Raw genomic sequence first — 15585 nt, 5'->3', positions numbered from 1 at the left:
TTTGGCAATGGCCAGGCGGGATACAACCCCCTGAGCACACACTAATTACAGTACCTTCCCCAACGGCTTTAGGCTGCTCGGACACAAACACTAATCTAAACCAATCCCCTCACCTCTCGGTCTACAGGGTGAGGATCAGCCGTCACAAAGGCACCCATTGTGGCCATGAAGTCACTTACAGCATAACAGTAGGACCAGGAGGCCACTCAGGCTCTGACAGACCATCAGATATAGCAGCAAAGGGAGGAAAATATGGATACACCTATTACATGGAAACATATTTGCATTTAACTTTGGAGTAGTCCCCTGTAGCTCAGTTGGCAGAGCATGGCGCTTGCAACGCCAGGGTTGTGGGTTTGTTTCCCACGGGGGGGGCAGTATGAAAATGTATGCACTCACTTACTGTAAGTCGCTCTGGATAAGAGCGTCTGCTAAAATGACTAAAATGTAATATTGAGTTGTTTCCAAGTAACACAGGTTGAGCGTGGTTCAGACTTGGAAATAGTAACTTTTCTTCTATTTTCCAATAGTCTAGACTATAGCGGGCTAGTCACTGGAATAGCGAAGTCACTCAATCTGTAGTTTTAAGTCTGTACGTGAGCAAAATAATTTTTGATTTGCAGTTGTCTATTAAGCACAACAAACAAACCAAGAAGGCAAATTACCAACGTTCAAATTGATAAAGAGTGGTGTAAATAGCACAGGATACACTGAAATATAGGCCGATGTTCCCCTAAATAGCTTAACGTGTGTGTCACTCATGGGGCTTGGTTTTGCATTGTGTGTGTGTGTGTGTGTGTGTGTGTGTGTGTGTGTGTGTGTGTGTGTGTGTGTGTGTGTGTGTGTGTGTGTGTGTGTGTGTGTGTGTGTGTGTGTGTTAGTTTGTGCTGGGACAAACCCATAAGATGGAGGGATGTGCCGTAATGTAAATATTACTAAACGCCATGACGCATGTCTGTCTGCAATGGATGCTTCAAGACATAAAAAGTTACTGACTCATATTGCCCCCCTGTTATAATGCAGAGCAGACAGTCCTTTAAAAGGGTACTGGGACTCTCCCCCTCTCCCCTCCCCCCTCTGCCCCCCTCTCCCCCCCCTCTCCCCTCTGCCCCCCCTCTCCCCTTCCCCCTCCCTCCCCTCTGCCCCCCCTCTCCCCTTCCCCCTCCCTCCCCTCCCCTCTGCCCCCCTCCCCTCCCCTCCCCTCTGCCCCCCTCCCCTCTGCCCCCCCTCTCTGCCCCCCCTCTCCCCTTCCCCCTCTGTCCCCCCTCTCCCCTTCCCCCTCCCTCCCTCCCCTCTGCCCCCCTCTCCACCCCCCCCCCCTCTCTACTCCCCCCCTAACCCCCCTTCTCTCTCTCTCTCTCTCTGTCTGTCCCACTCTCTCTTTCTCAATCTCTCGCAATTCAATTTAAGGGGCTTTATTGGCATGGGAAACACATGTTTACATTGCCAAAGCAAGTGAACTAGATAATAAACAAAAGTGAAATAAACAATTAAAAAATGAACAGTAAACATTTACACTCACAAAAGTTCCAAAAGAATAAAGACATGAGTCAAATGTCATATGATGTCTATATACAGTGTCGTAACGATGTACAAATAGTTAAAGTACAAAAGGGAAAATAAATAAACATAACTCTCTCTGTCTGTCTCTCTCTCTCTCTCTGTGTCTTTATGGAACTCTTAAGCTTAACATTGAGCATGTCTGCACATCTCCACTATAGGCTTCCTAGATGAGTGAACATCTGCCTTTGCTCCGTCTTACATCCTAAAAAGACTTACTGTACCTCATAGGACATATTTTCACATACACATGGTTCAATTCGTTTTTAATCTGCACATGACCCTTGACTGAAATAAATGGTATTCACTTTGAATATCAAGCCATAGTGGTCCCTCCCTGTTCATCACGATGTAGAAGTCGAGAATAGGGGGGTCAAATCAATCAGATACTTTTTTTGTGTGTGTGTAACAGACATACTACTCACCAGTGTTGTCAAACTGTACTTGGGTACAGTCACCACTCTTCTGCCATGGGCAGGTATAGACAGCCCCTCTCTCCACCACTGTGGAAGCTGAGGTGGTGTTGGCTCTGGGAGCTCCTATAAGGATGTTTGACCTAAAGAAGAGAAATAGATTTAGCCTAAACACAAGGTCCTCTGTAGCTCAGCTGGTAGAGCACTGCGCTTGTAACGGCGCCAGGGTAGTGGGTTCGATCCCCGGGACCACCAACCATACACAAAAAAATGTATGCACGCATGACTGTAAGTCGCTTTGGATGAAAGCGTTGCTAAATGGCACATTATTATTATTATTTTACAAGAAAACATGCACCACCCCTATTCTTATACTGTAGCCTATTAGGGTCGCAACAAAGCTATGTCACATGATGAATAGAACGTTGAGTCACATTAACAATAGCATAATTCTACTTTCCCTCATCAAAGTTAAAATAAGGCTTAGCCCCTATGGCAAAAGGCAATAATAAAGATATAATAGCAAGCATTTAAAATATTATATAACTCAATCTTACTGCTTAATATTTGGCTGGAAGAAATCCACAGAAAATCCAAAATAACTTCCTTTAGGTCCAGAGAATACATAGGGTTTGTCAATATCCAGATTGAAAGAAGTTGTCCACTGTAAACAAGACAGGATCAAAGCCAAAGATAAACTAAGTTTGCGACGTCGTTCCATCCTGACTGCTAAAGTTCCAAGTCTGTAGCCTGTTCAACTGGGTGTGATTCAGTTTGGCGATGAGTTCCCCTTTCCCTTTGTAGTCGTACTAATGATGATACACCGAGATCCCACACTCCATTTCCATAAATCCCGCGCCAGTTCAGTAAACCACTCGGCTACACAGTCACTTATTTACCAATACCAGAAAACAGTCCAGTTCAAATCAGCCCGTCCTCAACCGTACAGTTCATGCAATACAACGTAACAAATATGTGTGCCCATTAAAACACCCCCCGCAGCGTTGTGTCCTTTCGCAGCAAACACTGAAAAAGTACTTCCGGGTCATGGAATTTAAGAAACCTTCTAAATAAAAGTCCTCCGCATATTAGTAGAAAAGTGTCATTAACCTGCATTTATTCATGATATATGAAAAACAATTGTCTAAACATTAACAGTGATTCATATTTGTTAATATTTAAGTGACATTTGCATTAAATGTGGGTTTTAAAACATGTTCCAAGCCAGGCCAAATAAATGCCCCCAATTCAATACACTGTAAATGAAATAAATTTTGGTTTATAGAGCAAGCTCTGCACTGGTGGTGACCCAATCCCGCAGTTGAATCAACTTTAGGAGACGGTCCTGGCGCTTGCTGGACTTTCTTGGGCGCCCTGACGCCTTCTTCACAACAATTGAACCTCTCTCCTTGATGTTCTTGATGATCCGATAAATGGTAGAGAGAATCCCCTGGTCACCTATAGAGACCTGCCAAGAGGAAGGATGTTAAGTGCCACATGCCTTTTCAATGCATGACTTTGAACCTTGAAATGCATGCCTTTCAATGCATTACTTTGAACACCTTGAAATGCATTCGTTGTAAGAAATGTGCTATATAAATAAAGTTTGATTTGATTGATGACATTACAGCTGTAGAATATTTAATAAATTGTACTTTTCACATGAGCACAAGTGCAGTTTTTTTGATTTAGGTGCAATCTTACTAGCAGCAATATCCTTGCCCGTGAAGCTCTTTTTGTACAAAGCAATGATGACAGCACGTGTTTCCTTGCAGATAACCATGGTTAACAGAGGAAGAACAATGATTTCAAGCACCACCCTCCTTTTAAAGCTTCCAGTCTGTTATTCTAACTCAATCAGCATGACAGAGTGATCTCCAGCCATGTCCTCGTCAACACTCTCACCTGTGTTAACGAGAGAATCACTGACATGATGGCAGCTGGTCCTTTTGTGGCAGGGCTGAAATGCAGTGGAAATGTTTTGGGGGGATTAAGTTCATTTTCATGGCAAAGAGGGACTTTGCAATTAATCGCAATTCATCTGATCACTCTTCATGACATCCTGGAGTATATGCAAATTGCCATCATCAAAACGGAGGCAGCAGACTTTGTGAAAATTAGTATTTGTGTCATTCTGAAAACCTTTGACCACGACTGTACAATAGGGACTCTACTTAGCAGACTGGACCCTGGTTTTATGGACACAATCGATTGTTCTTCCTGTAAAGTGCAATTTGTTTGTGCAATACAACAAAAACACAGTAAGACTTTTCTTAAACATTACATTTCAAAATGGTATCCTTGAACAATAGCACCAGTAAATTAACAAGAATCATACAATCAAAATTATTTTTAAAAAAAATGTGTCATTGTATATATTTTTTACCAGCAGGCTATTATGTTCTTTACATTAATTTACTTAAACTCCAACCAATCCAATCTCAATGTGCTCCACCTTATATTCTATATCTTGTATAAAGTAGTAATTCTTTTTAGTTTTTCCCCCATTATAATTTAAAAAAAAACATAATTCTTACATTATGCAACGCTGCAAAAAAAGATTTGATTTTGTATCATACACACAGCGTTTTACAGTGGACTTTTATTTGTACTTCTTATGTCCCCTGTCTTAGCTAGCTAGTTAGCAGAGCAGTAGATCAACAAATAATGTTGTTTTACTTAGCCTTGATAATTGTTTGTACAATATGTCGACTTCAGTCGTCTTTCAGAACTCGTGGCATTATTCAAGGAGGCGCATCAGAGCATTAAAAGGGGGGAGAAGACCACTTATAGTGGAGAAGTGCAGCTGTAGTGTGGAAATGTAATATTAATAATATGCCATTTAGCAGACGCTTTTATCCAAAGCGATTTACAGTCATTCGTGCATACATGTTTGTGTATGGGTGGTCCCGGGGATCGAACCCACTACCTTGGCGTTATAAGCGCCGTGCTCTACCAGCTGAGCTACAGAGGACCACAATGTACGCACTCACTAACTAATTCGCTCTGGATAAATGACTAAAATGTAAATGTAAATGTAGTGAGAGGCAATTTACCGGGTTTGGTCAGGGCCAGCATGAGGGATAAAGTTTATCCTGTGTCGGCGAGTGTAGCTATTAGGTTAAGTTTGAGCATCTTCGCAATACAATGTGTTCTATACAGCTGTCGACATTCTACAAGGAAAGAGCCACTTAATCAATTATATAATAATTAACCAGATTACCCCGGATACCAGACTTAGATGAGTGATAACTTAGTTCCAGAATGTTGTCATTGATGAGAATGAATCTAAAAATCTATTGACATTCAGAATTGTATTGTAGTTTCATGACCTGAGACAAATCTTCAAAGGCACAGTATTTATTATATTCAGAGTGGTACATGCATTCACACAGTCTTGATTTCTAGGATCCTTCCAACTATATGATTGATATGTCAAGTGATAAAATCCCAAATGATCAATTAAAAGTTTATGGAAAAACTGCACTTGTGCTCATGTGAAAAGTACAATTTATTAAATATTCTACAGCTGTAATGTCATCAATCAAATCAAACTTTATTTATATAGCACATTTCTTACAACGAATGCATTTCAAGGTGTTCAAAGTAATGCATTGAAAGGCATGCATTTCAAGGTTCAAAGTCATGCATTGAAAAGGCATGTGGCACTTAACAGCCTTCCTCTTGGCAGGTCTCTATAGGTGACCAGGGGATTCTCTCTACCACAGGGCTACCACAGGGTCTGGGATCCTGGGTGCATCACCGGATGGCATGGTGGGCACCACAGCAGTGGTGGAGGTCAAGTGTCCCTATGGTCCCTATGGTTCCTAAGGTACCTTACCATTGAAGAGGCAGTGAAGTCGAAGGATTTCTATATCAAGGAGGGAGGGTCTTACAGCATCTGTGAAGACCATCCTCACTGGCACCATGTCCAAGGGCATCTCCACATCACTGGAAGGGACACCTGCTTCTTCGTTGTGTGGACCACCAAAGCCTCCATCACCATCCCCGTCCAGCGTGACGACCTCTGACGACCTCTGACCTCTGACTGACTCATATTGCTCCTCCTGTCAGTACCTATTTTCAGGGAAGCCAACAGTCAAAAAATATTCCACATAGTTCACACACACTAGGCTCCCAGAATAGGTTATATTACATACAAGTTTTGGTCAAAGCAGCCAACTAAAGTAATGTAGTTAACGTAAGTTCAATCACAAAGGCATTTTATCATGGGGACAGTGGGAATGTATATCTGTGATGTTTAAATGATGTCTTAACCCCAGAGTGAGAGAATACATCACTTCCAGCAGATCTCCTTGCTGAGCGTGGCGTTGATCACGCACTGCTTCTCGTGGGGTGAGCCTGATGTTCCGCACGTCACGCCTCATGTCTAAAACACGGGGAAAAGGTAAAAGTCAATGTCGATGCATTTACAAATTCAATGTTTTACACAATATTGTATCATATTTGATGAGTTACTGACCTGTCTGTCAACAGGCTCGATGTGCTGTAGTCTCCACAACTGGACGCTTGCGCTCGGATCACACTGCCACAGGGTGTCCATGCACCAGACGGCCTGAGGGATCCTGTTGGACCGGAAAACAAAGAGACATGTGGTCAGTGGTGGGTCTTTATCAATGCTTTATCAACATCTTTATCTGGACAGAAAACAGAGACATGTGGTCAGTGGTGGTTCTTTTTCAATGCTGTATCAACATCTTCATCTGGACAGAAAACACATTGTTTATCAGAACTCAAACCCACTTTGGACAATGTGACAAGTGGTCCCTCAACAGCCAATCCTCATGCATCATTGTTTGTTCTTGTTTCCCAATCAACAGTCTGGATCTTCCTCTTCTGCCATGGTGGATGAGCTACCTTTTCTGGTAAATACTGTGGGGCGGCAGGTGGCTTAGTGGGTAAGAGCGTTGTGCCAGCAACCGAAAGGTTGCTGGTTCTAATCCCCGAGCCGACTAGGTGAAAAAATCTGTCGATGTGCCCTTAAGCAAGGCACTTAACACTAATTGCTCCTGTAAGTCGCTCTGGATAAGAGCGTCTGCTAAATGACTAAAATGTAAATGTAATTTATCTTTCCCACCAGAAAATTGCAGCTGCAGACCCGAGTGTTGTCACTGGGTTTCCGGTCCGCCCATCTGAAAGACAAAAAAAAGTTACTTTTACTAGCTAGCTAAGTTGAAAACTAACATATATATTAAAATACCATAACCCACAGACTCGAATATAGTAACTGTAAAATAGACTGGGCTTTAGTATATCTGCACCTCTAAAATCCTAATATGTTGGTGGGACATTTCTGCTGGGATGGAGGAATTATCTGGAATGCTCAACTAGATGATCAGGACAGTCTAGGGTACTATTTGCCTGAAGAGGTGAGGTAATGCGATGAGCTATACGGCAGTACTTGTGACTAATTCTCAAGAGGAAAAGTTTAAACCCTCAGCCGTGAGGTCACTGAGGAGGGTCAACGGTGATAGGGGGAATCGGATGAGATGCAGGGATGTAACATAAGGATTTTGGGGTTCTGGCCAGTAGACCTAAATAATACGCCATTTAGCAGACGCTTTTATCCAAAGCGACTTACAGTCATGTGCGCATACATTTTTACGTATGGGTGGTCCCGGGAATCGAACCCACTACCGTGGTGTTACAAGCGCCATGCTCTACCAATTGAGCTACAGAGGACTAAATCAGTGTCATGCGATTGTTTGTAAAGTCAAAATGTCACTGCTGTGTCGAGGCTAGTTTGGCACATTGTCTACTAGCCATTTCACTGCTGTGTCGAGGCTAGTTTGGCACATTGTCTGCTAGCCATTTCACTGCTGTGTCGAGGCTAGTTTGGCACATTGTCTGCTAGCCATTTCACTGCTGTGTCGAGGCTAGTTTGGCACATTGTCTGCTAGCCATTTCACTGCTGTGTCGAGGCTAGTTTGGCACATTGTCTGCTAGCCATTTCACTGCTGTGTCAGGCTAGTTTGGCACATTGTCTGCTAGCCATTTCACTGCTGTGTCAGGCTAGTTTGGCACATTGTCTGCTAGCCCTGTCTGAAAAGTACTAGCCTCGGGCTAGCTTCATTTCCATCCCTAACTGGTAACTCAGATCATTTGATTAGTCATGTACAGTGCATTCGGAAAGTATTCAGACCCATTCCCTTTCTCCACATTTTATTACGTTACAGCCTTATTCTAAAATTGATTAAACAACTGTTTTTCCTCATCAATCTACACACAATACCCCATAATGACAAAGCGAAAACATTATTTACATAAGTATTCAGACCCTTTGCTATGAGGGTGTGCATCCTGTTTCCATTGATCATCCTTGGGATTTTTCTACAACTTGATTGGAGTCCACCTGTGGTAAATTCAATCGATTGGACATGATTTGGAAAGGCGCACAACTGTCTATATAAGGTCCCACAGTTGACTGTGCATGTCAGAACAAAAACCAAGCCTTGAGGTCGAAGGAATTGTCCATAGAGCTCCTAGAACGGATTGTGTCGAGGCACAGATCTGAGGTAGGGTACCAAAAAAAATTCTGCAGCAATGAAGGTCCTCAAGAACACAGTGGCATCCATCATTCCTAAATGAAAGAAGTTTGGATCCACCAAGACTCTTCCTAGAACTGCCCGCCCGGGCCAAACTGAGCAATCGGGGGAGAAAGGCCTTGGTCAGGGAGGTGATGGGAGAACATACCAGAAGGACAACTATCTCTGCAGCACTCCACCAGTCCGGCCTTTATGGTAGAGTGGCCAGACAGAAGCCACTCCTCAGTAAAAGGCACATGACAGCCAGCTTGTAGTTTGCTAAAAGGCACCTAAAGGACTCACAGACCATGAGAAACAAGAGTCTCTGGTCTGATGAAACCAAGATTGAACTCTTTGGCCTGAATGCCAAACGTCACGTCTGGAGGAAACCTGGCAACATCCCTACGGTGAAGCATGGTGGTGGCAGAATCATGCTGTGGGGATGTTTTTGTAGCGTCATGGAATGGGAGACTAGTCAGGATCTAGGGAAAGATGAACAAAGCAAAGTACAGAGAGATCCTTGATGAAAACCTGCTTCAGAGTGCTCAGGACCTCAGACTGGGGCGAAGGTTCACCTTCCAACAGCACGACGATACTAAGCACACAGCCAAGACAACACAGGAGTGGCTTCGGGACAAGTCTCTGAATGTCCTTGAGGTGCCCAGCCAGAGCCCGGACTTGAACCTGAACATCTATGGAGAGACCTGAAAATAGCTGTGCAGCGACGCTCCCCATCCAACCTGACAGAACTTGAGAGGATCTGCAGAGAATAATTAGAGAAACTCCCCAAATACTGGTGTGCCAAGCTTGTAGCATCATACCCAAGTAGACTCAAGGCTGTAATCGCTGTCAAAGGTGCTTCAACAAAGTCCTGAGTAAAGGGTCTGCATACTTAGGTAATTGTGATATTTCAGTTTATTTTTAATACACTTGCAAACATTTCTAAAAAACAGTTTTTGCTTTGTCATTATGGGGTATTGGGTCCAGATCTAGAAAGAACTATGTAATCCATTTTAGAATAAGGCTGTAACGTAACAAAATGTGGAACAAGTCAAGGGGTCTGAATACTTTCCGAATGCACTGTACAACAGATGCACTCGTGGAACAAAACCGTTTCTGTGTTTTGTATGGGGGAAAACATTGATCCCACATGTCCTTTATGAGCTTGCTAGCCAAGTTTAGCTAATGTAGCTAATTAGCCAACCAAGGTGCCTAATGAGCTAGCCCACCAGGCGATATTTAGCTAGCTAGTTAGCTAGTTAACATTAGCTCACCGTTCATGTTGTCAGACTTTTCTAAGTGGTGACATGCTAGCTAACCAACTATCCTTGCCATGGTGCCGGCCTAACGTTAGCTAGTAAGTCTGACTACACGAATGGTGAGTTAACGTTAACTAGATAACGTTAGCTAAATATCAATTCCCTGGTGGGCTAACGCTAGCTAGCATGTCACCACGTGAAAACGTTAGTTCACAGTTTGTATAGTTATACTTTAACTAGCTGGTTAGCTCATTAAAGACTTGCTAAAGTCTGCTAAATGGCATATTATTATTATTATTAAAGACTTGCAATAAAAAGGTCACAACAGTCATTATGCTAGCCTATGCTGGTTTTCTTTTTACTTGTAACATGCTGACCACACCGCACGCGTCACGTGCGCGAGCGCGAGCGTTGGAAAATAAATGTACACATACATGTTATTCAATCATTGCACCCACACTGCTCGCGTGTGTCAACAAGCATCTGCTTGACAAGGCGCTAAAATAGAACTTGGTTCTAGAAGGATTACTTTTATACTATTCCAGGTATTCCTTAAAGAGGTAGGGTTTCAAGTGTCTCCAGAAGGTGGTCAGTGACTGTGCTGTCTTGGCGCCGTGGGGGAGTTTGTTCCACCATTGGGGTGCCAGAGCAGCGAATAGCTTTGACTGAGCTGAGCGGGAACTGTGCTTCCGTAGAGGTAGGGGGGCTAGCAGGCCGGAGGTGGATGAACGTAGTGCCCTCGTTTGGGTGTAGGGTCTGATCAGAGCCTGAAGGTACGGAGGTGCCGTTCCCCTCACAGCTCCGTAGGCAAGCACCATGGTCTTGTAGCAGATGCGAGCCTCAACTGGAAGCCAGTGGAGTGGTGGAGGAGCGGGGTGACGTGAGAGAACTTGGGAAGGTTGAACATCAGACGGGCTGCGGCATTCTGGATGAGTTGTAGGGGTTTAATGGCACAGGCAAGGAGCCCAGCCAACAGCGAGTTGCAGTAATCCAGACGGGAGATGACAAGTGCCTGGATTAGGACCTGTGCCGCTTCCTGTGTAAGGCAGGGTCGTACTCTGCGAATGTTGTAGAGCATGAACCTGCAGGATTCGGGTCACCGCTTTGATGTTAGCGGAGAACGACAGGGTGTTGTCCAGGGTCACGCCAAGGTTCTTTGCACTCTGGGAGGAGGCCACAATGGAGTTGTCAACCGTGATGGTGAGATCATGGAGCGGGCAGTCCTTCCCCGGGAGGAAGAGCAGCTCCGTCTTGCCAAGGTTCAGCTTGAGGTGGTGATCCGACATCCACACTGATATGTCTGCCAGACAAAATTAATTGTGTGTCGTCTGCGTAGCAATGATAGGAGAGACCATGTGAGGATATGACAGAGCCAAGTGACTTGGTGTATAGAGAGAATAGGAGAGGGCCTAGAACTGAGCCCTGGGGGACACCAGTGGTGAGAGCACATGGTGCGGAGACAGATTCTCACCACGCCACCTGGTAGGAGCGACCTGTCAGGTAGGACGCAATCCAAGAGTGAGCAGTGCCGGAAATGCCCAACTCGGAGAGGGAGGAGAGGAGGATCTGATGGTTCACAGTATCAAAGGCAGCAGATAGGTCTAGAGCTTTGCTGTTCATTTTGCGGCGTTAAAGAGTGGCCAATCAGCTTAAATACAATATTTTTTTCATACTGGACATAGATATTGCACCGTACACACTTTTCTGTACATCGTGTCGCAGTGAAATTGGGTTCCATTCTACCCAGGAGCGCCTCTAGTTTCCAAATCCACCGAGTTTACACTCTTTTCTACAATCAAACAATATCTTTATTCAAAAAGTTAAGATGCAATTTGGTCAAAAAAAAGCATACTTTATTCATAACGAATATCATGATGAAGTTAATTCATCACAAATACTTTTAGTGAAATTGATCATCAACAGTAAAACAGAAGTTTCAAATTAAGAGCAAGATCCTCTTCATCTCCTTGCGATGTCAGCCCACTGGGCACAAACTGGTTCGTCAACATTGTTTCCACGTCATTAGCTGGGTTTCCATCCAATTGGCAACAGATTTTTTTTGCAAATATTCTAAAATCTGCATAAAAACAATATGCACATTTTCCGAGAAGGGTACAACTGCGGCTTGAGAGTTAGCTAGCCCACGGTTTCGCCCTAGCCTCCTCTGTGCTAGCGGGACGCAGGTACGACCGGCAGACAGTGTCGTTTGCCCTCGCCTGTTGGTCCCAGTTCTTCCATGGCCTGCATACTCACCAGACATGTCACCCATTCAGCATGTTTGGGATGCTCTGCATCGACGTGTACGACAGCGTGTTCCAGTTCCCGCCAATATCCAGCAAATTCGCACAACCATTGAAGAGGAGTGGGACAACATTCCACAGGCCACAATCAACAGCCTGATCGACTCTATGCGAAGGAGATGTGTCACGCTGCATGAGGCAAATGGTGGTCACACCAGATACTGACTGGTTTTCTGATCCACACCCCTACCTTTTTTTTAAGGTATCTGTGACCAACAGATGCATATCTGTATTCCCAGCCATGTGAAATCCATAGATTAGGGCCTAATTCATTCATTCATTTCAATTGACTGATTTCCTTATATGAACTGTATCTCAGTAAAATCTCAGAAATAGTTGCATGTTGCATTTATATTTTTGTTCAGTATATATAAAATGTTTATAGATCTAACTTAAATTAGATTATATACAGTGCCTTCGGAAAGTATTCAGACCCCTTGACTTTTTCCACATTGTTACGTTACAGCCTTATTCTAAAATTGATTAAATTGTTTTTTTTCATCATCAATCTACACACAATACCCCATAATGACAAAGCAAAAACAGGATTTTAGAAATGTTTGGGAAAAAAATAGAAAACATACATATTACATTTACATAAGTATTCAGACCCTTTACTCAGTACTTTGTTGAAGCACCTTTGGCAGCGATTACAGCATCGATTCTTCTTGGGTATGACACTACAAGCTTGGCACACGTATTTGGGGAGTATCTCCCATTCTTCTCTGCAGATCCTCTCAAGCTCTGTCAGGTTGGATGGAGAGCGTTGCTGCACAGCTATTTTCAGGTCTCTCCAGAGATGTTAGATCGGGTTCAAGTCAGGGCTCTGGCTGGGCCATTCAAGGACATTCAGAGACTTGTCCCGAAGCCACTCCTGCGTTGTCTTGACCAGAGAATCTTGTTTCTCATGGTCTGAGAGTCTTTAGGTGCCTTTTGGCAAACTCCAAGCGGGCTGTCATGAGCCTTTTACTGAGGAGTGGCTTCTGTCTGGCCACTCTACCATAAAGGCCTCATTGGTGGAGTACTGCAGAGATGGTTGTCCTTCTGGAAGGTTCTCCCATCTACACAGAGGAACTCTAGAGCTCTGTCAGAGTGACCATCGAGTTATTTTTATTATGATTATTATAATTATGATTATTTTTTTGGGGGGGTAGATCAGCTTTGATAGATTGTAACTTCCATCGGGTTCTTGGTCACCTCCCTGACCAAGGTCCTTCTCCCCAGATTGCTCAGTTTGGCCGGGCGGCCAGCTCTAGGAAGAGTCTTGGTGGTTCCAAACTTCTTCCATTTAAGAATGATGGAGGCCACTGTGTTCTTGGGGACCTGCAATGCTGCAGACATTTTTTTGGTACCCTTCCATCGATCTGTGCCTCAACACAATCCTGTCTCGGAGCTCTACGGACTATTCCTTCGACCTCATGGCTTGGTTTTTGCTCTGACATGCACAGTCAACTGTAGGACCTTATATAGACAGGTGTGTACCTTTCCAAATCATGTCCAATCAATTGAATTCACCACAGGTGGACTCCAAACAAGTTGTAGAAACATCTCAAGGATGATCAATGGAAACAGGATGCACCTGAGCTCAATTTCGAATCTCATAGCAAAGGGTCTGAATACTGATGTAAATAAGGTGTAAATAAAAATTTATAAAAACCTGTTTTTTTGTCATAGATTGTGTAGATTGCTGAGGGATTTATTTTATTTTATCAATTTTAGAATAAGGCTGTAACGTAACGAATGTGGAAAAAGTCAAGGGGTCTGAATCCTTTCCGAAGGCACTGTATAACTTTTTCTAAATGATAAAATATTAGATCAAGTTACCTCAATATCGTTTTGTTAGTGACAAACATTTTTTGAGACGGATAACATTTTTAGTTGAGCAAGAGTAGTGGCAGCCAGGGAACGTGTTGTAAAATGTTTTGGTGACATAAAATGTTTTCTGTGAGAATTACAGGGGAGCTCGTTACTCTACTTCACTAGAATAAAAGGGGTGGATGAAAACCTGTTTTGTTTTTAAAGAACATAATCTATGTGATAATTATGGTGATACTAGCCTCGTAGCAACATGAATAGGATACTGACTCAAAAAATATTTAGCCAAAACACTTGACCTGTTGCACGTTTTGGCAGTTAAGGCTGGCTGATTTTAAATGTATGTAAAGTCTGCAGTCTTCTCATCATTAGGATAATGTGGGTCGTTTACAAATATGCCGGTCAGTTAACACTCCATCTACTGATGACATTGTTTCCATTGTTTTCGCTTAAGCAGTTAGCTTCTCACCTAATCACCTCAGAATTTGGCCCCTCCACTATAGAGCAAGCCAAGAGTGCACGTCTGGTAAGCCTATAGAATGCTGTTTTATTTCACACTGGACAAGAGGAACACCTACGTGAGAATGCTATTCATTGACTACAGCTCAGCGTTCAACACCATATTGCCCACAAAGCTCATCACTAAGCTAAGGACCCTAACGACTAAACACCTCCCTCTGCAACTGGATCCTGGACTTCCTGACGGGCCACCTCCAGGTGGTAAGGGTAGGTAACAACACATCTGCCATGCTGATCCTCAACACGGGGGCCCCTCAGGGGTGTGTGCTCAGTCCCCTCCTGTACTCCCTGTTCACCCATGACTGCATGGCCAGGCACGACTCCAACACCATCATTAAGTTTGCCAACGACACAGCGGTGGTAGGCCTGATCACCGACAACGTCGAGAAAGCCTATAGGGAGGAGGTCAGAGACCTGGCAGTGTGGTGCCAGGATAACAACCTCTCCCTCAACATGATCAAGACAAAGGAGATGATTGTGGACTACAGGAAAAAAAAGAAGACTGAGCACGGCCCCATTCTCAACGACGGGACTGTAGCGGAACAGGTTGAGAGTGTAGTGTATTAAGATTATGTCTTTGTTAAATGTTTTTCATGAAGAAATGGAATGTTGGTTATGTTAGTATCAAAAGACAATGTTCACATACAATAGACAGGAAGTGTGTTGTAAACTGGTGATTGGCCAGAAGAGGGAGCCCATCTTGTTGCATTGTTTATAAATAGGGGTACACGAAGAAGAGCGGGCAGAGCAGCCATTAGAATTGGAGGACACTGCTCTCCAGACCTTGCGAGTCTGTCACTCATCCTGAAGCTTGTGATCTGAATAAACCTTATGATCAACGTTCCGTATGAGCAGACTCCTTTTGTTCATCAGCAATAATTGCCACCACTCACTCGATACGACAAGAGCTTCAAGTTCCTTGGTGTCCACATCACCAACAAACTATCATGGTCCAAACACACCAAGACAGTCGTGAAGAGGGCACGACAAAGCCTATTTCCCCTCAGAAAGTTATACAGCTCACCATCGAGAGCATCCTGACTGGTTGCATCACTGCCTGGTATGGCAACTGCTCGGCTTCCGACCGCAAGGCACTACAGAGGGTAGTGCGTATGGCCCAGCTTCCTGCCATCCAGGACCTCTATACCAGGCGGTGTCAGAGGAAGGCCCTACA

General features: G+C 43.9%; 1 protein-coding gene across 1 annotated transcript in view; it reads right to left on the bottom strand.

The window, feature by feature from the left end:
• LOC311143675 (integrin alpha-V-like) overlaps positions 1–3001 on the bottom strand; it is a 75766-nt gene extending 72765 nt beyond the window's left edge. Inside the window, exons 1-2 of the mRNA XM_084179548.1 lie at positions 2531–3001; positions 1986–2116 (exon numbers count right to left, since the gene is read on the bottom strand). Coding sequence (XP_084035674.1) covers positions 1986–2116; positions 2531–2694 — 295 coding nt within the window. The 5' untranslated portion in view covers positions 2695–3001. The remainder of the gene's footprint in view (positions 1–1985; positions 2117–2530) is intronic.
• Positions 3002–15585: the final 12584 nt, after the last annotated feature.

This window comes from Coregonus lavaretus (genome assembly GCF_964263955.1).
Source record: "Coregonus lavaretus genome assembly, chromosome: 16".
NCBI lineage: Eukaryota > Metazoa > Chordata > Actinopteri > Salmoniformes > Salmonidae > Coregonus > Coregonus lavaretus.
This window is presented reverse-complemented; position numbering and strand designations above follow the sequence as displayed.